Source organism: Colias eurytheme, chromosome 27 (assembly GCF_061535395.1).
Source record: "Colias eurytheme isolate Ceu_HAF_F1 chromosome 27, ilColEury1 Martin Lab GWU primary, whole genome shotgun sequence".
Lineage (NCBI taxonomy): Eukaryota > Metazoa > Arthropoda > Insecta > Lepidoptera > Pieridae > Colias > Colias eurytheme.
In genome coordinates, this window is record NC_143006.1 from 764712 (window position 1) to 787377 (window position 22666).

Here is a 22666-nt window from a genome sequence, read left to right on the forward strand (position 1 = left end):
CATTAGATATTATGTTAGATCATAGATGTACATATTATTATGTAAAATTAAATAATATACATATACATAATTTTAAAAGAGACTACTATATACAGGGTGTCCCACTGTTGGTATACTAAGCTCAAAGGAGGTTATAGTTTTGCATACGCTGAGTACGTAAAAAATAATTAAAAAATTCCAGACGCATTTTTTTTTCAAATAGATGAATTCTTAAAACTCTATGTGTACACCCATAACAAGCGAGCCGCCCAACTTTGCCACCAGCACGTGAGCTATCGTTTAAGATTATGTTTTCATATATAAAATGCTCATATTAGAGAAGCGGTATATGCCGGCTGCGCGAAGCTAGAGAAGAAAACATGGATTTTCAGGAAAAATTTAGCAAAAAATTTTGGACGTAATTTTTTTTAAAAGTATTTTTTACGTGATCAGTGTATGCAAAACTACAAGTTCCTTCGCGCTTAGTATACCAATAGTGGGACACCCTGTATATAGAACTACGAATATAAAAAGTAGAGAAAAAAAATTATCGTAAGTTTCGACCTAATTGTTTCAGCTCAAAGTACTTTTATTCCGTTTGTATATTTAAAGTTATTTATTTTTGGTAATATTAAACACAACAATAATTCAATCTAAGGTTTAAAAAAATATTTTTACATATAATATATAAGATACGTTAATTGATGTTAAAGTTCAAAAGATATTTCCTATCTCATTTTTTGCATAGTAATGTACATAATATTTTGTTTAAATTCATATACAGGTGTGAATTATGGATAATAACAGATATTGAAATAATGTTTACATTTAGTTCAAGTTAGGGTTGTCACTTATGCTTATTTCTTTTTACATACCTACTTATACGAAAATTTCGTCATAATATTATTATATTGTTCTCATACTGGTCGTAGTTTTTGCAATTAAATTAAATTTAAAGAGTGAAGCTAGTAAAGTGCCTTTTATTTTAGATAATTATCTTAATTTATTTGTTTCTAATACTCACGAAATCCAATTTAATGTCTTAAACTATCTTTGTAACTACGCAATTCGCAAACGAACTTAACTACTAAAAATAACGTTACTGCGAACAAAATTTAAAAAATAAATAAAAAATGTATGCGTGTACTTACGTGTACACACGTAAGAAGTGAAACTTCTTTATGACCTTAAAAATGTCACGAGTGGCGTAACGCAAAAATGTCACACTAAATTTTTGTCCAACCCCGATAAAGAAGTTTCACTTCAAAAATTAATTTTTGACAGCCGTATGATTTTTTTTCACATGTATAGGTAGGTATATGCTAATTTTATTTAGTCACGTGCAGGATCTTACTTTGATGTTTATTGTTTATGCTGCCGTAAGATTGTAAAAAGCGTTAGTTTATAATCTAACTCGCGAGATGGCAAACTGTCGAAAAATTGGGATCAGTAAAATTAGCGAAAAAAATTAATTATTCGTAAAATTTGTTTGCAGTTTAACACATTATTTTTTGTTAGACAATAACGGATCATTTACATCGAATGAAATAGAGCTAGAGTTAGAACAAGAGCATTCTTCCGTGATTTTTTAAGCGTAAACGAAATCTCGTATTCTGTGTTCTATTAGAAAATTCATTGAATCTTTTCGAACGCACCAAGAACAACAAAAGAATGCTCTACGCCTGTTTACACTAAAATAATTTGACATATTGGGCTTAGAATGAGCATTCACTAGTTTGATGTAAAAACACCATAAGACGAATATATTGCAGTAATGTATTTTCAAGAATTTGTTTATCCCAAAAGTCCATTAGTGCAGTTTGCAAGTTGACAGAATGTCCATTTCAAAATTTAACCACATATAGATATAATAACAAATAAATATTAATTAACAACCGAAGCAATATAATGTGGTTAAATTTAACTTTAAAATCAATAACCTGAAAATTTGTAGAGACTCTTTTTATCAATGTTGTAGGTATGCGCCCGCTTTTTTGGACAATTCAGATCAAGTAAAAATATTAATGTAGGTACTTATGTGAATTGTAATTGGTGTATCAAATAAATAAATAAATAAATTGTAATCAATACACTGTCGCGGATCACAATTTTATGACAAATTACAATCTCGCGAGTTGATTATAGATTACAAACTCACGGGATAGATATTTTGTAATCTAACGGTTTTCACAATTTTACCGTGACTTGTTTATTTCAGTAATAATTTAAACCTCAAATTGTACTAAACTGATTAAGATTGTTGTTTTTGTATTATTTCTGTTCCAACAAAGAGAATATCGAAGTATGTTATCTATACTAGTCTATACTAATATTATAAAGAGGAAAGGTTTGTATGTATGCATGTATGTATGTATGTATGGTTTTCACGCATAAACTACTGGACCGATTTTGATGAAATTTGGCACAGATAATCTTTAGACCCTGAGAAAGAACATAGGCTACCTTTTATTGCGAAATATGTACCACGGGCGAAGCCGGGGCGGACCGCTAGTAAATTATAAACTACTAGCAAATCGGGCGAACTCCGTTTCGCCACCAGACCTTTTCTTTGCTATAAACCTCACGGAGCCCGAGACCTTTCCAACGAATGCAAAACCGTGGAAATCGGTTCGTGCGTTCTGGAGTTATAGCGTCAGGAAGGAAAACCCGACTTATTTTTATATAGTAGAGATAACACTGCAAAAGCATACCAAAATTTGCAGAGCCGTTTTAAGTATTGTACCTTAAAATCCTTATACCAAGGAGATAATTTAAATTATAAAAGACATGAGTAAAACTTGGTTTACGAATGGTTTGAACAAAGTCGCTTTCTCTGTGTCCCTATGTCCCTATGTATGCTTAAATCTTTAAAACTACGCAACGGATTTAGATGCGGTTTTATTAACAGATAGAGTGATTCAAGAGGAAGGTTTTAGTATATAATTTATTAGCTTTTAGACAAAGCAGGCGAAGCCGCGGGCGGAAAGCTAGTACATACATAAATAAATACGGAACCCTAAAAATTATATAGATAATACGTTCCTATACTAATATGTATAGGAAATAGCATTGCATATCTACATTTACTGTAATTATAATGCGGAATAAAGTCTCTCATTTCCGTAGGTTTTTTTTATCAAACTAACGGACATGAGAAATTGTTTTGACCGACTTTGAAATAAGAGTGTAACTTCTTTATATTTATAATACTTCTACTACTATCACTACCTAGGTACATAATATTATATAATCTTCTTATATATAAAAATGAATCGCAAAATGTGTTGGTAAGCGCATAACTCGAGAACGGCTGAACCGATTTCGATAATTCTTTTTTTATTATATTCCTTGAAGTACGAGGATGGTTCTTATGTAGAGAAAACGTAAACATGTACCACGGGCGAAGCCGGGGCGGACCGCTAGTACGTAATATAATAAAAAATTATTGCACCAATTTTCATTCTGTTTTCACAAATGAATATCGTAGATTCGCGAGAAAGGTTTTTTTTATTTTAAATTGTTTTGGATTGATATTATCAGTGCCTGCACTAGGTATTTAATTATTGCCCGAATAATTAATACAATTTGTGAATATTGGAATAAATGTATAATAGGTACGAATAGAGCGACACAATTTTTTTCTAAATAATAAGAAAATCATCTTCTTATATATAAAATTCTCGTGTCACAATGTTAGTCTGCATACTCCTCCGAAACGGGTGGACCGATTCTCATGAAATTTTCTGTGCATATCGGGTAAGTCTGAGAATCGGCCAACATCTATTTTTCATATGTACCACGGGCGAAGCCGGGGCGGACCGCTAGTAATATTATAATTATAATATTTCACAACTTTGCCTGCCACATTATTGTCAAAAAAAATTATCATGTAAAATTATTGACGATATTTCTAAGAAAATCACAATTAGTTTTTTTTTTATTGATAAGGAAACTAACTTTAATTTTACTAGTAGATAATTAATTTAAATAAAATTTACGCGTACGCGCGTTTTTATCTTTGAGATAATGGCGTCATGACACACCCTTGTTACGTGCTCGCTAGTGATGTACAAATGTCGTAATTTGTGCATGTATCGATAAAATAACGAGGTTATAGAATTGTACTTATTTTATTTGAAATTATGGATTATAATCGCGTAAATCTAAAAAATCTGGAAAATCTAAATGTTCAAATAGGTACTCACTGAAACTGATCCATGTTGTACAAATATTTCTTAAAATATTGTTACTATTTAATTTATTATTATTATACGAGCACTTGGTCATCGCTGGGTATTTTGCTACTAAATTAGTATGTTGTTATGATACACGCCAAGATAATTACAAAGGTTTAATAAAACAATCGACAGAACCATTAAAACAACGATCTAGTGTAATAATTTTGCGTTACATTATTAGGCACTTTGAATCGCCATTTTTTTTTCATCACAGTTACATTCAGACATGTTGATCTTGATTTTATAGCATTGAAAGCGTAAGTATACATATAATACAATTTTGGGTTGGTAAGAAGTATTAAAAATAATGACGCAAATTTTTATCTATGGCTACATTTTTTCATAAATAAATATATGCTTGGCCACTATTAAAGAGCTAATTAATGATGTTATAGTAGAAGTATATAAAGCAAATAAATGTTTTTGTATGATTCATCAGATTTATGTGAAAATAATTTATTGGATTTATTTCAAGCTGGACGGATCATAATAAAAATTTTGTGCACTGCTTAACTAAAGTGAAATACTATCGCCATGAAGATACGCAACCAGGAGTTTAATACATATATGTATATTTTCATACATATATGTATGATTATATAACGTAGTGAAGTAAAAGGAATTCATAAATCATAAGACTCAAATTCTTCAAATTGTAGAATACATTGAAGGCCACACAGCATTCCCGCCAACATTGTAACAATGTCGTCATATATATCAACGGAACACGTCAATTTGAGACTTCCTAATAAAGTTAGGTACTAAGGGCTTCTCTAGATTCGTGGAGTAATTACCCTGGCTCCCCTTCAATTCCATTGTGGAAGCATTCTTCAATGTTACAATGTCATTGTCAATGCCAGTTTTGAAGATGTCGTCAGAAACAGTTATATCAACGTCATGAGAGACATGTGTGCATGGCTTTTTCCGTAACACTATAAAATAAGTAAACTGTTATGTTAAATTATTACCGTTTCATTATATAAACAGGAACTTTCAACGTACAGGATATCCCTAATTTGACGGTCAGGGCTGTCGAATGATTCAATTATTACCACACATTTTGTTCCGTTTATATCCAGTTATATCCAAATCATATAATAAGCTGACACATGCTTTAAGCATAAAGAACTGGAGAAGTAAAGGTCTTCCTTTCACGCTATAAACACATTTGGCATTATTAAATAAGCACTTATCAGTTTAACGTTCAAATATTATATACTTCCTAGTGAAATATAATAGTTAATATTACCATTTCTAGTTCTGGCTGTAGTAAAGGTTATGAGTAATTATGAAACGAAGCACACGCAGTCACGTACGCGCCAACACCAATCTTCTGTACGATTGTTGTAATTTTCCAGTATGTACGTTCATGGCCCACTTTCCAACGAAGAAAGTATTAACGTCATTTTAACGTAGATCCAATTAAGAAATTTTGGAATATCTTAAATTCAAACTACAAAGTATACTATAAAATAAATTAAAATTCACGATACCGTTACAGTTCATTAACACTATTAACTTGAACGCAATTAACCACTAAATCATAATATCACATTTTAACTGAAGCTGACGCAATAAAGAATCGATATGACAGTAAAATGCAACACTACTCAGAATAATGTTATTACATTCTTAAAGTTAAGCTGCAAACGTCAGTTACGTTTGATAAAGATACCTTACCTTCAGTACATAACGCGGCATTCGAGGTCGCGCACGCGGGCGTTTATACGAAAAAAGTTATCGATACTTCCTTCCGAACGCACACGTCACTATATCGTATTCCAGCGGGAACATTCGATTTTCGAAATCGCCGCCATTGCTGTTTTATTTTTATAAACATTGTTTTGTGTCAGTTCCAATTTCGAATTCTGTGACCACGTGTCGCCAGTAAAACCTCTTTTCAAAAACAAAATGAAAATTATTCGGATACAGCATTATCTGTATTTCGCTATAAAGTAACGATTTTGTGTGAAAAGTGCAAGCAGTATTAACCACGTGTATTTTCAAGGTAAGGTTTTATTATCATTTTCAACATACAAAATGTATTAAACTTTGAAGAAACAGTTTGAATTTGAAATACAGTTGAACCTCGATAACTTAAACCTCGGTAACATAAAAACCTCTGTAACTTCAAAAAATAATGTGTTCCCTTCCCATCAGAGCCCAAAACCTCTTTAACTTAAAATACGCAACCTCTATAACTTAAATAAATAATCTCTGTATTGGCCCTCAGTAACTTCAAGAAATGTTTCCACAACCTCTATAACATAAAATTATTTGTCAATGAGTCATTTTGAAAGAGTGTCAAAACAAAAGGTTTCGGTATATAAATACCGAAATAGCAATAATGCTTGCACGCGTTTACTATGTATTGTTAACGTAAACAATACATTACCTATTGTTTGCTTTATCGAAATTCTTCAAAGCTTTGCGGCAGTTAGCTTTATGACAACAACTTACTTGCATCTTAAGTTTTTGATTGTTGTCCTGGAAACATCACTTTACTTACTGTGTGATAAAACTAGCTTAAAATGAGTCCAAAAAAAAAACTAACAACCCTCACCTATGCTGATAAATTAAAGCTATAGAAGCAGTGAAAAATGGATAGACCCTTGATAACTTAAAACCTCTATAACTTAAAATATTTTGTGTTTCCCTTGGACTTTAACTTATCGAGGTTCTACTGTAATTATCGTTGTAAGCAACGCCCCTTACACCCGATTGTTTTAACGGACAGTTTTGTTAGTAACTTTTATATCACTAGTATAAAACAAAGTCGCTTTCTCTGTCCCTATGTCCCTTTGTATGCTTAAATCTTTAAAACTACGCAACGGATTTTGATGCGGTTTTTTTTAATAGATAAATTGATTCAAGAGGAAGGTTTTAGTATATAATTTATTAGGTTTTAGACAAAGCGGGCGAAGCCGCGGGCGGTAAGCTAGTCTCTTTATATACTGTTTTGCATATTTTTTAAATTTTTCTATCAAAATATAACTTGTTTAGTTATGAATTATTTTTAGAACTAAGAATATTAGCAACCTGTAACTGCGTACACTTAGTACATAGGTTACTTATTTAACTCCAAATTCTGGAATATAACCTATCTCTGTTATAATTTCATCAATTATTGTGGTGTGATCGATGAACTACATTTTATAGTAAGTAGCATTTAAAATATTCTACTATTTTAGTGACAGTTGTATTGATGAATATCTATGGTCGTTCCCAATATTTAAACTACGGTTATAGATAGACAGCTATCTCCGATAGCTAGTAAGGTTCTAACTATCGTAAGATAGATACGATATTGGGAACGGCCATTACTGGCTGACAGCTGTCAAAGCGTTATTGGGACGCTCAAATAGACAAATTCAAAGAGAAAAATATACTATATAACTGCACTAGAGTGCAGTTAGTCCTCCAGACGATAGATAGCGATCAGAGATAGGTTAGCTTATCCCTAGTAAGCTTATTGGGACGCCAAAACAAAAGATAGATAGCATTTTCTATTTAGTAGGGTCAAACCGAAGGTAGATACGATATTGGGAACGGCCATTAGTCGCTAATTACGACGTTATTACATAATTACCTATATTATGCTAAGATTTGTGTTAGATTTTTTATATAACTAGCTCTCTGCCCGCGGCTTCACCCGCGTTTTAAAAGATAAACCCGCATAGTTCCCATTCCCGAGGGATTTCCGGGATAAAACCTATCCTATTTGTTAATCAAAGTTACCCTCTATATTTGTTATAAATTTCATTGTAATCGGTATTTGCGTGAAAGAGTAACAAACATAGATACATACATACACATACATCCATCCTCACAAAATTTTGCATTTATAATATTAGTAGGATAGGATTTAACTATTTGATTAGCGTAGTAACATACCCGAAATATGTATAAATGAGGCCATGGGTTTAATCAATTATCAACTAAAGTTATGGATATGTATTGGATATTTTAAGTAAATAGTAACATAATATACTATATGTATTATTTTTATATTTATATGTAAGTAGTAAGTCCCTATCAGTCATCTAGTTTTGATTAGCTTATGGCTAGATGGCGCTTTCAAAGTTCAGAAAAATGATTTATCTTTGAAACGAAATTGAACAAATCATAATATGTATATTATACAAGAATTGCCTATTGGCTCAAGTAATGGTGTTGTTACTATTGATAAGGGCTCTTATCTTAGCTCTTTGAAGTCGTTAAACATCTATAGCGTTAAAGAAACTTTGCAAATCTATACGTTTATATTATAAATCTGAAGAGTTTGTTTGTACACGCTAATCTCAGGAACCACGGGTCCGATATGAAAAATTATTTCACTGTTAGATAGTCCATTTATCGAGGAAGGCTATAGGCTAAATATGATCACGCTAAGAACGATAGGAGCGGAGCAATGCGGGTAAAACCGCGAGGCAAAGCTATACCTAATACATAATATAATTAAATTGCCTTTTTGCTCAAGTAATGGTGTTGGTACCATTGATAAGGGTTCTTATCTTTTGCTCTTTGAAGTTAAATATCATAAGTTCATCATTTATAGAGTTCTAGAGAAACTTTGCAAAAAATGGACTGATTTAGTTCAAACTTTGTACACTTGTATGTGCATAGCGTGTTTTTGACGTGACAACGTCTTATAATTCGAAAGAGCCGGCTGCACGCACGAAAAAACATGACTCATGCGGCGTTACCTCGCTCTGAGGCGTTCCATGTAAGTGTTGAAGTGCAAGAAAGCGCGGAACGAGCGACAAAGAAGCACAATCGGACGTTGTCACGTTCAACTATCGTCAGTAAACCGACTTTACAGACAACCGACTTTGAGAAGCTTCAATGGGGGGCCCATGTTACCACCACCGCTGCTAAGCTCAGCTCAGCTGCATATGCAGTTAGAAGAATAAGGCATCTCACCGATGAAGAAACGGCTAGATTGGTTTACTTTAGCTACTTTCATAGCATAATGTCCTATGGAATTCTGCTATGGGGCAGGGCTGCAGATATAGAAACTATATTTATATTACAGAAAAGAGCCATACGCTCTGTTGTATAATTTGCGTGCTCGAGACTCACTAAGAGATCTCTTTAAGAATACTGGTATCCTTACTGTACCGTCGCAGTATAATATATTTAATAATATTTTATATGTACATAATAACGCTTACTTACACACAAAAGTAGGAGATAGACATTGTTATGACACAAGAAACAGAAATAAAATTGAAATGCCATTATTCCGGCTAGCTAAAGTTAAAAATTCATTTATGGGCCAAGGTATACGCTTTTACAACAGAATTCCTCATAATATTAAAGAGTTTAGTAGTTCTAAATTTAAAACTTATATTAAAAATGTACTTGTCCAGAGAGCCTATTACAGTATTAAGGAATATATGGAAGATAAAAACCCATGGAGGGTTGTCGCGTAAAAACCACAGGACAGTTCTTTGGCATATTATGATAATATAATATTATGATATTATTACATATGTAATTTGTAAAATTGTAAATCTGACATGATTAAAAAGAGCAACTATGGAGTTTCTTGCCGATTCTTCTCCGTAGATACTGCTTTCCGAATCGGTGGTAAATGTTAAAATATGTACTTAATGACGTTTCAAAAGTGCTTCTAGAAGAAGTCTAATTGAATAAATAAATGTTTGAGTTTGAGTTTGAGTTTGAACCAAATTTTTTTTAACTTATTTACTACATTCAAAGACTAGACATAGGACCAGCCATTCCATGATGTCTTAAAGCAGTATTTTTCCCAGTGTGGGAAAGGGACAGCGCTACATACGACGTCTAGCGCCATCAATTTCCCACATTGGAAATAATACAGCTATACGACATCATGGTATCCGCCAATACTAGACATATTAAAGCACAGCACATTATCTATCTATACTAATATTATAAAGCTGAAGAGTTTGTTTGTTTGTTTGTTTGAACGCACTAATCTCGGGAACTACTGGTCCGATTTGAAAAATTCTTTCGGTGTAAGATAGCCCATTTATCGACGAAGGTTATAGGCTATATATGATCGCGCTAAGACTAACAGGAGCGGAGCCACGCGGATGAAACCGCGGGGCGAAGCTAGTAAATTCATAAGAAAATATGAAAGACTAGCGGTCCGCCCCGGCTTCGCCCGTGGTACATGTTTCGCAATAAAAGGTAGCCTATGTTCTTTCTCAGGGTCTAAAGATTATCTGTGCCAAATTTCATCAAAATCGGTCCAGTAGTTTATGCGTGAAAAGTGAAAACCATACATACATACATACAAACCTTTCCTCTTTATAATATTAGTATAGAAGTATAGATAACTCAGCAATTGTCGCAAAGAAATCGCAGATAATTTTTGCGCTAGCCTTTAAGGTTTTCGAAAGTCTAGACAAGTAACCTTGGATAAAAAATAAGAACGTCTGATTCGCCTTTCAAGATCAACTTAACTGCAGTTTAAGTGGCAGTTAAGTTAACATTAAAGTATCTGTGATTTCAACTTAAATATGTAATAAGTTACTTTCTAATCTCGCTTGAAGAGGTTACAATTGCGTAGAGATTTTAGAATTCTTTTGAAGAATTATATAGTGCGTGTGCTAAGGTATGGTGCTATCTTCAAATGATGGTATATGTATTTATACATATACCTATTCATGAATAAATAGAGTTAAAGTAATACTACTTACAGTAGACATTATAGAATGCTGTGAAATCAGCTCTATATTATTGTTGTTAAGTCAGTCATAGTGCTTACTTTTACGGCGGGGGCACACGATGCGTTGCGGTGGCGGTCCGGCGCCGGAGCGGTGTCGCTGCGTCGTCTTACATAGAAATATCTGTGGCATGTCGCACGATTCGCTCCGGCGCCGCACCGGACTTGCAACCACCGAGACGAGGCGGGGAGGGGTGAATGCGATGCGACGCCGGAGCGGCACCGCTCAGTTGTTTTGCGTCACAAGGAAGGAGACACGCTCGCTTTTCATTAACAGACTGTCCAACGCTGCTATGGCGCCGCTGCGACAAAACAACGTTACGGCGCCGCACCGCTCGTGTGCCCACTGACACGGTGAAATCTTTGCGGTGCGGCGCCGCAACGCATCGTGTGCCCCCGCCGTTAGGCATTAAGATTGAATTATGTATGTAACATATATGTTACGAAAATCTCCATTCTTCACAGTTCACACAATTTTAAATAGCAGGAATCGAATACACTCTCTCTACAACCATTACCACTAACCACTCTACCACAAAGTGAAGAATATTTTTTGTCTATCTTTCACGTCGCAACGGAGAGATTAAATAATAGTATCATTACACGCTTTATATTAGTTTCACCTGTATGTTTGTAACCGACTGTATGTTTGTAACCGACTTCTTTGGGCGCGATTTTGACCCACTTTAAACGGCAAGATTTCGTTCAAACTTTGTAGATTTATTTAGGACCGATGACAATACACTAATTTGATAAAATAAATAATAGTTAAAAAAATAAAAAACACGCGTTTTATAGAAAACCGAACTAATTTTTTTAACACGCTTTTATAAGCTTCACCTGTATGTAACCGACTCCTTTAAACTCGATTTTGAACCATTTTAAACCGTTAAACGGACTGATTGAATTCAAACTTTGTATACAGCTACTTATCAAGGAGCGGTGTGACCGGTGTGTCCCATGTCCCCAAGTGGGGTAAGGGGCAGATGCATTATACATCTGTTTCACTGATAAGTAGGTGATCAGCCTTCTGTGTCCTGCCAGACCAAGACATTTTTTTCTTCGTCTCCCCCGGGAATCGTACCCAGGACCCCTCGGTGTTACGCTCACGCGTCAACCATTTTACCGAGGAGGCAGTCTAGCAAGGATCGGTGACAATAGAATCATTTCATAAATAAAAGGGTGTTTTTTAGTCCTTTAAGACTAGGTATATTTTTTCTGGAGATAGTATGTAGGCTAGATAGAAAAATAGGCTAATTTATAGCGCTGTGAAACATCTCATTCCCTTGGGAATTTATTTTTACCACGCGGAAGAAGCCGCGGGCGGAAATCTAGTGCCTATTCATATTAACATAGTTTTCCGTTACAATATGTAAAGAATTTTTTAATCCTGATAAAAATATGTGTCATATTTTACGATCATTAATTGGTCACGTTTAGTTATTTACAGTAACCATATAGCATTCTTTAAATTTTTATCGTCAAAGAAATATTATAATAATTATAATATGTTATTTATATATTTATACTACGTTGTGTATATCGGTAGGATAAAATATTTTCATATGAACATACTATTTACTGAGTCGCAATTTTTTAATCGATCTCTTTGTTGAGATCGATTAAAAAATTGCGGGTAGTGCGATATCTATACTAATATTATAAAGCTGAAGAGTTTGTTTGTTTGAACGCGCTAATCTCAGGAACTACTGGTCCGATTTGAAAACTGCTTTCGTTGTTTGATAGCCCATTTATCGAGGAAGGCTATATGCTACATATCATCACGCTAAGACCAACAGAAGCGGAGCCACGCGGGTAAAACCGCGAAGCGCAGCTAGTTATTAATAAGCGTTCTAATTTAGAAGTTTGATTATAGATGTTTCAAACTCAAACTCAAACTCAAACTCAAACTCAACTTGTATAATGTGTATTAAATTATATAAATCCAGAATGTAAATAATAAAAAAGAACTTGTAATTCGATTTAAATGATTTTAATGACTCGTTTTTAAGCAACCTACAGGAGTATTTATGTCATTAAGTTGAGATTAAGTACAAAGCACTTTATTCTGAAGTATAAAAAAAGCTAAGTGAACTATTACAACGAGGGTGCTTATATTCTTCATACTCCTATTATAGATCAGACGATTTTTAGTTTTTATGTATGTTCGTTTAACTACTTTATGTTCAAAAGCTTAGTAAATACAAGTCAATAACTGCGTTAAAAACAACCGACTTCAAACTTGCACTTGCAACATTTACAAATACAGACAAAAATGCTCATAAAATAAAAACTACTGGGCCTATCCGACACCATCCCGCATCGAACAAAAAAAGAATCACGTAAATCGGTTCAGAAACCACGGAGTAATCGGTGTACATACATAAAAAAAAACATACCGGCCGAATTGATAACCTCCTCCTTTTTTTTAAGTCGGTTAAAAAATTCAAACATGTTTCAACATGGTTTCAACACATTTCAAATCTAAGTTTACTTGAAATGTGGTGCAAAATTTCTTTCATTCAATCACATATTAAGGTATCTTAATGATTCTTCTCAGTAGAAGCCATATTCCGATTAATTTCTAGTAAGAATATTAACTTGAAGCAAGCAACTGGAAAACTTTTAATGAAAAATTTTATTACGGTGCTGTTTATTGTGTTAAGGTTCAAATTAGCTCAGTAGAGGGATATTGAAGAAAAAATACGTGTATTCACTTTGACTGTTTATTTCATACTAGATTTACGTTCATCGCATCTATCAATACACAACAAAAATTCAATTAATGTAAAATACGCTTGAACATACCGGCGGCCAAAAACAATAGTTTTTTATACAGTAGTAAAATCAACATGAACTCATCTAATAACATTCAAATAAATTTATACAACAACTGTAAATAACATATTAGTGGACTGTAAATTTGTAAATAACAATTGTGTATAAATGTAAACCAAATAAACTAAAAATCTTTAGGCAACGCTATCAATTTGTATATAATGGCCGTTTGAACTCGTGACCCAATATTTTGTTCTAATGTAAGTTAACATTAGTTGTATGCCACCATGGAGCGTTTTTGTATGTGCTTCGTTAACTAACAACCTTGTAATGTGTTGATGACTCGGTATTATAATAGGATGTTTAGTTGTATCTGACAGTGATGCATTCTGCAACCGGCCTCCTAATCTCAAAAGGCCTCTTTCGTCTATGAATGGAGCTAATGTTATCAGTGTACTTCGTTTCTTCACTCTTCCTTCTTTCTTTAGCGCTTCTATATCTTTTTCATAAACCAAGTTTTGATAATATCTTATGCATTCTTCTAATATGTATTCCATTTCATGTGATGTTAAATAATGATGTGTTTGTGTTGTTCGTTTCTTACCAAATCTTCTACAATATGCGAGTACCCGTTTCATTCTTGACATACTGGAAAATCTCTCCCAAATTGGCTTTTCTTCTATAACAACAGTATATTTTAGCTTCTTCATTTCTAAATCTATTTTCGGAACATCACATCTCTCAAGTTGAAGGTTTGTTTGTTGTAACCAAACCGGTCCCATCCACCAAATCTCAGAATCTACTAGATCACATGCGTCAATGCCTCTGGTTGCAATATCTGCAGGATTCTCGGCAGATTTGACATGTCTCCAACATTCATTATCCAAGACTCGTGTTATACTTCCAACCCGATTTGCAACAAAAGTCTTCAAGTGAATCGGTTGACACTGTAACCATGAAAGTACAACCATTGAATCGGTCCAGGCGAATATTCTGTGTTTAGGTACTTTGAGTACTTCCACAAGATCTTCAATCAGGTCCGCTAGTAGGGCTGCAGCGCAAAGTTCCAATCTTGGTACTGATATTTGCTTCAATGGTGCAACCTTGGTTCGTGATGCAAGTATAGTTACATGTACTTTCTCTTCATGAATAACTCTCAGATATGTAACTGCAGCGTAAGCTTGAGCAGATGCATCTGCAAAACCGTGTAATTCAACTTCGTCATTATCAAGTGTAGTTTTTAACCAACGTGGTATCTTGAGGTTTTGCAAATGTGTAAGTTGTTCTCTGTATCTTATCCACTCTTCGCGTAAATCCGGAGTTAGTTGATCGTCCCATCCTAGGCTACACAACCATAATCTTTGTATTAAAATCTTCGCAGTAACAATTACAGGCGAAAGCCACCCAAAAGGATCAAAAAGTCGAGCCACATCAGATAGAATTGTTCTCTTTGTTACAGGAAGCTTCATTTCTGGTAAGTTTACTGATACTTTGAATGCATCATCCTTTCTATCCCATGTTAATCCGAGAATTCTTATTACATCATCTAACTTTATATTTATCTTGTCCCTTGAATCAATATCATTTCTTTGTAAATAGTTCAATACTTCTTCTGAATTACTAGACCATTTTTGCATTTGAAACCCTCCTTTAGCTAATATCTCTGTTATTTCTTTACACATGTTCTTTGTCTTCTCAATATTTTCATTTCCTGTCATGAGGTCATCCATATAGAAAGCCTTTTTAATAACATCAGTGTCCGTATAATTATGCAACTCATCATCTGCTAATTGTATTAAAGTACGCACAGCTAAATAAGGAGCTGCTGCTGTACCCAAGGTTACAGTTGTTAGGTCATATTCTTCAATTTGATCATGAGGGTTATCTCGCCATAAGATGCGTTGTAAAGGTGTATGTTTAGCAGTCATGTTGATCATCCTATACATCTTAACGATGTCCCCCACAACACATATCTTATGCATTCGCCACGCTATAATTAAACTTCTGAGGTCTGGCTGTAACACAGGTCCAATCATCATACAATCATTTAATGAATAGCCATTAGAATTCTTAGCCGATGCATCAAAGACGACTCGTACCTTCGTCGTTTCTTTGTCATCACGTATTACTGCATGATGTGGCAGATAAATAGCATTATCGCTATTGACATTCTTTACCTGTTTCATGTGACCCATTGCCTTGTATTCATGTATAACCTTTGTATATTCTGTTTTCAACTTCTCATCTCTTTCAAATTTCTTTTCTAGTTGTGTAAATCTTCTCATAGCTTGCTCTTTTGTTTTTCCACATAATTTAATCGTGTCTTCTATACTTTGTTTTAAAGGTAAATGTACTTCATATCGTCCTGTTGAATCTCTTCTTGTTGTATTTTTGTAAATCTCCTCACATAGTTCTTCTTCTTTTGTTTGAATCTTCTTCTTTTTGTAGACATCTGTTTCTATTTCCCAGAACCTTCTAAGTAAATCATTATCTTCTTCAACCATCCTTGTTATATGTAGTGTTATTACATTGTGTTTGTTATCTATAACCCTTTCATCTCTTCGACCTGATATAACCCATCCCAAACGTGTTTTCTGCACCACTAACCCATCTGATAATTTTACCAATCCTTCTTCTATAATTTTGCAATAGACATCCGCTCCCAACAACATGTCAATTCTTCCTGGTGTATGATAGGTAGGGTCAGCCAATGGTAACATTTGGAGCTCTGAACAGTTCGTCTTGATGTGTGTTGAGGGCAAACTTGTTGAAATAGTCTTAAGAATGTAAGCCCTGACTTCAATACTATCATCTTCTTCTTTCCATCGTGACGAAACTGCGAGATCGACTAGATGTTGTATTTGTATACGATTTCCTTCTCCCACTCCTGAGACTACACCGTTGATTTTGGATTTTGTACAACCCAAAAGTGCCGCTGCTCTCGCAGAAACGAATGTTGCCTCTGATCCCTGATCAATTAAAGCACGAAGCATGTGTGTGTAACCGTTCTTCGCTTTAACCATAACTTGTGCTGTCGCTAACAATACTTGTTGATCGGGTTGTTCTCTAGAGAAGTGTGCTGTTGTAATGTTTTGTTCTGGTTGTGGTTGTTCATCTTCGTCCGTATGTGTCAGTCTAACCTTATGTAAAAGTGAATGATGTTTTCTTCCGCAAACTCGACATGTTTTCCTTTGTTTACATCGGTATACATTATGATTCGGTTGAAGGCAATTGTAACATAAATAATAATTCTTCTTCACAAACTCTTGTCGCGCATCAACCGACTGATTCACAAATTTCTTGCAGTTGAATATATAGTGCTCACTGTTGCAATATGTACATAATACTTGAACTTGAACATGTGGTGTTTGATAAATATCCCGGCGGCCGTCTTCGACTGTGGCGTGATGTGACTTATATGTTGAAGATTTCTCCCTAGTAGATGTTGTTACTGGCGTGACAAGTTCAAGTGTACGAAACTTAGCTTCAAGAAACTTCTTCAGTTCTAACCATGTAGATAGTTCATCACTTCCATCCTTGTGTGTAAGTTCCTCCCAGTCCTTTAACGACTCTGTATCCAACTTCTGCCCCACCAGAAATATAATTATAGGATCCCAAGAATCGGTGTTAATATTCAAATTATTAAGGCTCTGTATGCACTCTGTTGTTGTATCTAATATTGCTTTAATTTGACTTGCAGACTGGTTCACTACTTTCCTTTGGTTAAATAATCTTTTTAAAATAGAAGTAACAATCATCTTTTTGTTTCCAAATCGTCCCTTTAATGTATCCCACGCTTGTTTATAATTCGACCCGGTAATAGGTATATTTCTTAACAACATCTCGGCTTCACCACAAACACTTGTTTTCAAATAATGTAATTTCTGTACATCCCCTAATGAAGTGTCATGAACGAGCGCTTTAAATAAATCTTGATAAGTGGGCCAGTCTTCATATCTTCCCGAAAAAGTCGGTAATTGTATCCTGGGTAACTTAGAAAACGATTGTTGACCTTCTACGCATGTTATTGACATATCACACGGCGGAGTGGGTTGATTCGGTTGTTTCAGTTTAATTAATAAATCCCGTAAGTCGGCTTCCAAATTAAGATACAAATCTTCATATAAATAATATTCTTCGTTCAGGAAGTATGTCAATATTCCCTTCTGTTCCCGTGGCGTACACTTAACAAGACCGTTGTGAGCTTGCTTAAACGATGCCCAATACTCTTCAATCGTCTGCAATCGCGCTGTGATATAACCTTCCGTTAATCGCTGCTTAGGACACTTCTTTAAGTTCGTTTGTGTTTTTTGTAAAGTACTAGCTAAGTCTTCCATTGTACTTAAATATCCACTTTGTTCCACAGTAGGCGGCGACATTTTTTATATTCGTAAATAGTAAGTAAAATCTTCCAATAATCAATCTTCACAAATGTTATAAAACGTAATTATTCAATTCTAACTTGTTTACATTAAAAACTGCACAATACCGATGCAAAGAACACCCGTGTTATCTAAGGAATGTCGTCTTTTGTCTTCGCTGGTCGAGCTCGCTAATCCCTCTATTCGATATAATCCGGCATCGATGGTCCATATGTTTATTGTGTTAAGGTTCAAATTAGCTCAGTAGAGGGATATTGAAGAAAAAATACGTGTATTCACTTTGACTGTTTATTTCATACTAGATTTACGTTCATCGCATCTATCAATACACAACAAAAATTCAATTAATGTAAAATTCGCTTGAACAGGTGCTGTTACATCAAACGAGCGAATGCCCATTCTAACCCCACTTTGTCATTTAGAAACAGGCGTCGGTAGTGCATTATTTTGTTGTTCTTAGTGCGTTCACAAAGATTTTAAGCTATGTTCTAATACTGAACAACACTGAATACGCTAGCTGAATGCACTAAAAGATCACAGCTCTTGCTCTAAAGAAATTTTTAACGAATGGAAATAATTCGACCACGGGAAGGCGGAAGACGCTGGGTTCGAATTCCGCTCGTGATTGATTTTTTTCTTAAAAAATCTCTCAAACTTGTGAATTCTTAACCATTCTTAACATAATAGTTAAAGAAACCAAACACGCTAAAATTACACAAGCGTAAATCAAACATATTCAATTATTACAATAAAGAGAGCATCAGCGAAACTATATTTTCTTAGAAGTCGTAATCGCACCCTAATTTCAGTCTGCTGACTTGAGTTTATTCATTGATAAATGCCAACTTATTATTAATTGAGTAAGGTTTCTATATAATGTTTAATCGACATTTTGTCGAATATCAATTATATACTTGAATTTTCGTGTGACTTTGCTTGTTTTTTGTTGATATAGCTATAAATGATAATATAATGTAGGTTGTAGGTAGGTATGTGACTTACCAACTATTCAAAAGCACTTGTGAAATAAGTCTAGTTGTATAAATAAATGTTTGAGTTCTGTTTTGGCTATACACGCTGACCAAGTGTGAGTTGGTATTATTTCTGACTAGCTGTGCTCCGCGGTTTTACCCGCAGTGCTCCGCTCCTTTTGGTCTTAGCATGATGAATGATGATATATAGCCTATAGCCTTCCTCGATAAATGGGCTATCTAACACCGAAATAATTTTTCAAATCGGACCAGTAGTTCCCGAGATTAGCGCGTTCAAACAAACAAACTCTTCAGCTTTATAATATTAGTATAGATTTAAATTTCCGAAACTTGCTAGTTTAATCTGGATGTTTCATATGTTACCTAGTTGTTCTTTTAAAAGTCACGTCGTATAGTTCAATTGAACTGAAATTAAAAAGATGTGTCTGTGTACACAGTACACAGTACACACGTAAGAAGTGAAACTTCTTTATGACCTTATTTTTCAAAAAATAATTTACTACATATATGCAACTTTACAGAAATACGTCGAATCACGCGTGGTAGGGTTAAGAAAAAGATGGCGCGTAACGGAAAAATGTCACGCGTAACGAAAAAATGTTACACTAAATTTTTTTCCAACCCCGATAAAGAAGTTTCACTTCAATAATTGATTTGCTTACGATTGATTTACACTTTAAAGATTTTCATGTTGCAATACAAATATTTAATTTATAGCTACATTTCAAAGAATTGAAAAACATATTCAGCTGATTATATTATGTAGACTAGCGGTCCGCCCCGGCTTCGCCCGTGGTACATATTTACGTTTTCTCTACATAAAAACCATCCTCGTACATCAAGGAATATAATAAAAAAAGAATTATCGAAATCGGTTCAGCCGTTCTCGAGTTATGCGCTTACCAACACATTTTGCGATTCATTTTTATATATAAGAAGATTATAGATTACGGAAGAGGTAGTTTTTATTAGGTCATAGGCACGATTTCTGTTTAAAAAACTTATAAAAACATACCTTATTACTATTATAATATTCTTCTGTCTTTAGCTGTCACTAGTTATGGCCTGACGTAATCTATCAATGTGCCAAATTTCATCAGGATCCGTTCAGCCGTTTGTACATGTACCAAAAATCAATTCTCACTAATTATCGCGTTGATTATATAAGTAGGATTTAATAATTGTCAGTAACATTTTATTAAAATAATTAATTGAGCTAATTTTTTCCAGTTTAAAACAAAGTAAGGAAGAAATAAAGTTGATTCGCTTTTGATACAATCTCTTCCTTGTCGAGTAGTTCTGTGTTGTGGCCACGAAACGAGCGATTTATTGATCCACGTGTTCAACTGTTCAATTAACAATTTTAAGGTGACTTAAAAAAAGGTAAAATTGGTTAACATTTAGCAAAGAAAGTAGCCTAATTTTTTTTTTGTGTCAAAGGTGGAATATAATACGACTTGTGTTATAGTACTGAAAGCGGAAGGGAAACTATGCGGGTTTTTTATTGACTACGCGGCGAAGCTGCGAAAAGCTATAAATAAATAAATAAAATAAAAGGCACTTTATTGTACAGTGCACATAATAAATAACATTTTACAATAAGACAAATTTGTATCTAATGTAAAATTTGGCGGCCTTGTCGCTTAGATGCGACTTCTTCCAGGCAACCTATGACATCTAAGTATCAATTATAAGTTGTGCATTTCTAATTCGGTTCTAATTTGGTAAACAACCAAACAAACATAGAAACACAATCTTCGTCTTCATTCTGGTAGTATAGATCTATATTTCACTTTATAAACGCCTTTTTCATGGCCACAAGCAACGGAAAATGACATTCTATTATAGAAAGAAATCAATATTATTTCCTGTAAAACAGTTACCTATCTATTGAAGTTATTTTATGTTTTAATACATTTATAATATGCGGTTTCTAAAACCTGTAAGAAAATATAATGAAAAAGAATTAATATATTATATAGTTTTTTTTCTGGATGCTTTTCTGATTTCATAATAATTGTTGCGTTTGTTTTACAAGACAGAATTGCATCATTTTTAATTATTATGAATTAAATTTATATTTTATATAGTTATCTTTTTTCGCGTAGTCCGTTTTTCTTGCAATATTGGCAGTTGGCACTTTTTGTAACGTCGTAGTGCCTTTGTTTTATTTCTAATACCTATAACGTTGTTATTATTTAATTTTCTGTTTGTAAACATTTCTCTATTAATTATTGTAGTAAAAGAAATAAAAATACGAATATTAAAGTCGTATTACACACACTCAGGAACAAAAAAATATTTAGGTACCTAAATGATGTTTGCTATAGTGAATTTTTTTCTCTATTAACAAAATTTTAATAATTGATACAAAAAAGTCTAGTACCGAGTCACCGTACCGACCAATAAAAAAAAACACTTTTATCAAACCCACACACACAAGGTCACGGGTTCGATTCCCTAGCCCTTACAGTGTGACATTCATGAGGCGATGCAAGCCAATTGGCAATAATCATCGGACCGCCCGAGAGATGTCAATTACCATCAGTTGTTACTAGGCGAAAGGGCACAGACTATAAAACAACAGAGACTTCTCTTCTCTTGTCTTCTCTATATTATATGCATATACTTCTCTCATTCTCGTGTCACAATGCTACTTACCATACTCCTCCGAAAGGACCAGTCCTTTCATCGGTCCAGTCCAATTCCCATGAAATTTAGCATGCCCAATCTGAGAATCTGCCTTTTGAAGTCAGTTAAAAGATTTCACCGTCGTAACCTTCAATCTAAAATGGGACCAACTAACAACAATTTAACACAAAAAGAATCACTTCAATCAGATGAACTCACGTAATTATCGAGTGACAAAATAAAATACCGTCTCATTTAGAACTTCCGTTTTTGGAACGTAGGTTGAACATGGCATTGTTACTTTCACATTAATATACGTACACATTTAACTCGTTCAATAATTTATTTTCGTAAGTTACTTATAATATTATGTAATAGGTATAATACTAATATTACTATATATTAGACTAGATTTCCGCCCGCGGCTTCGCCCGCGTTTTCAAAGGAAAACCCGCATAGTTCCTGTTCCGGTGGGATTTCCGGGATAAAATCTATCCTATGTGTTAATCCAAGTTACCCTCTATATGTGTGCTAAATTTCATTGTAATCGGTTAAGTAGTTTTTACGTGAAAGAGTAACAAACATCCATACATCCATACATCCATACTTACAAACTTTCGCCTTTATATTAGTAAGTATTAAGATTAAGATATAATAGTCGGCTCGTAACTTCACAAGTTTTGACTTAGCGGGGTAGCACGATTTTTCGTACATTTTAACATGCGTACAAGCTTCCCCTACTACGCAAGAAACGCGTCCGTTTAGATGTAGAAGCCCTTCTGGCTAACATCGAGAGACACCACAAAAAAAAACGCAAGAAAGTTGTCAAATTATGTGCTACCCACTATACGTATGAGTACATCGATTCAAGTAGAAATAACGGTATATAATTTTAAGCTACCTTTTTTGCCTCTTTCTTTGTTTATTTCTAAACACAAATAAGACAACTTA

The 22666-nt window shown here is 34.1% G+C and overlaps 2 protein-coding genes across 2 annotated transcripts in view; one reads left to right on the forward strand and one right to left on the reverse strand.

Annotated features, from left to right (window-relative positions):
- Positions 1-5917: 5917 nt before the first annotated feature.
- Positions 5918-22666, forward strand: part of LOC149896722 (neural/ectodermal development factor IMP-L2-like) — a 68957-nt gene continuing 52208 nt past the window's right edge. Inside the window, exon 1 of the mRNA XM_090117188.1 lies at positions 5918-6225. The gene's annotated coding sequence lies outside the window, so the exon portion shown is untranslated. The remainder of the gene's footprint in view (positions 6226-22666) is intronic.
- Positions 13905-18089, reverse strand: LOC149896723 (uncharacterized). Its single transcript, XM_090117054.1, has one exon. It carries the CDS (start codon positions 18087-18089, stop codon positions 13905-13907), a length of 4185 nt encoding a protein of 1394 aa, XP_089973180.1.

What these genes read in the sequence shown, in the direction of transcription:
- LOC149896723 (XM_090117054.1), bottom strand. Translation starts at nt 18,089, where the DNA reads ATGTCGCCGCCTACTGTGGAACAAAGTGGATATTTAAGTACAATGGAA.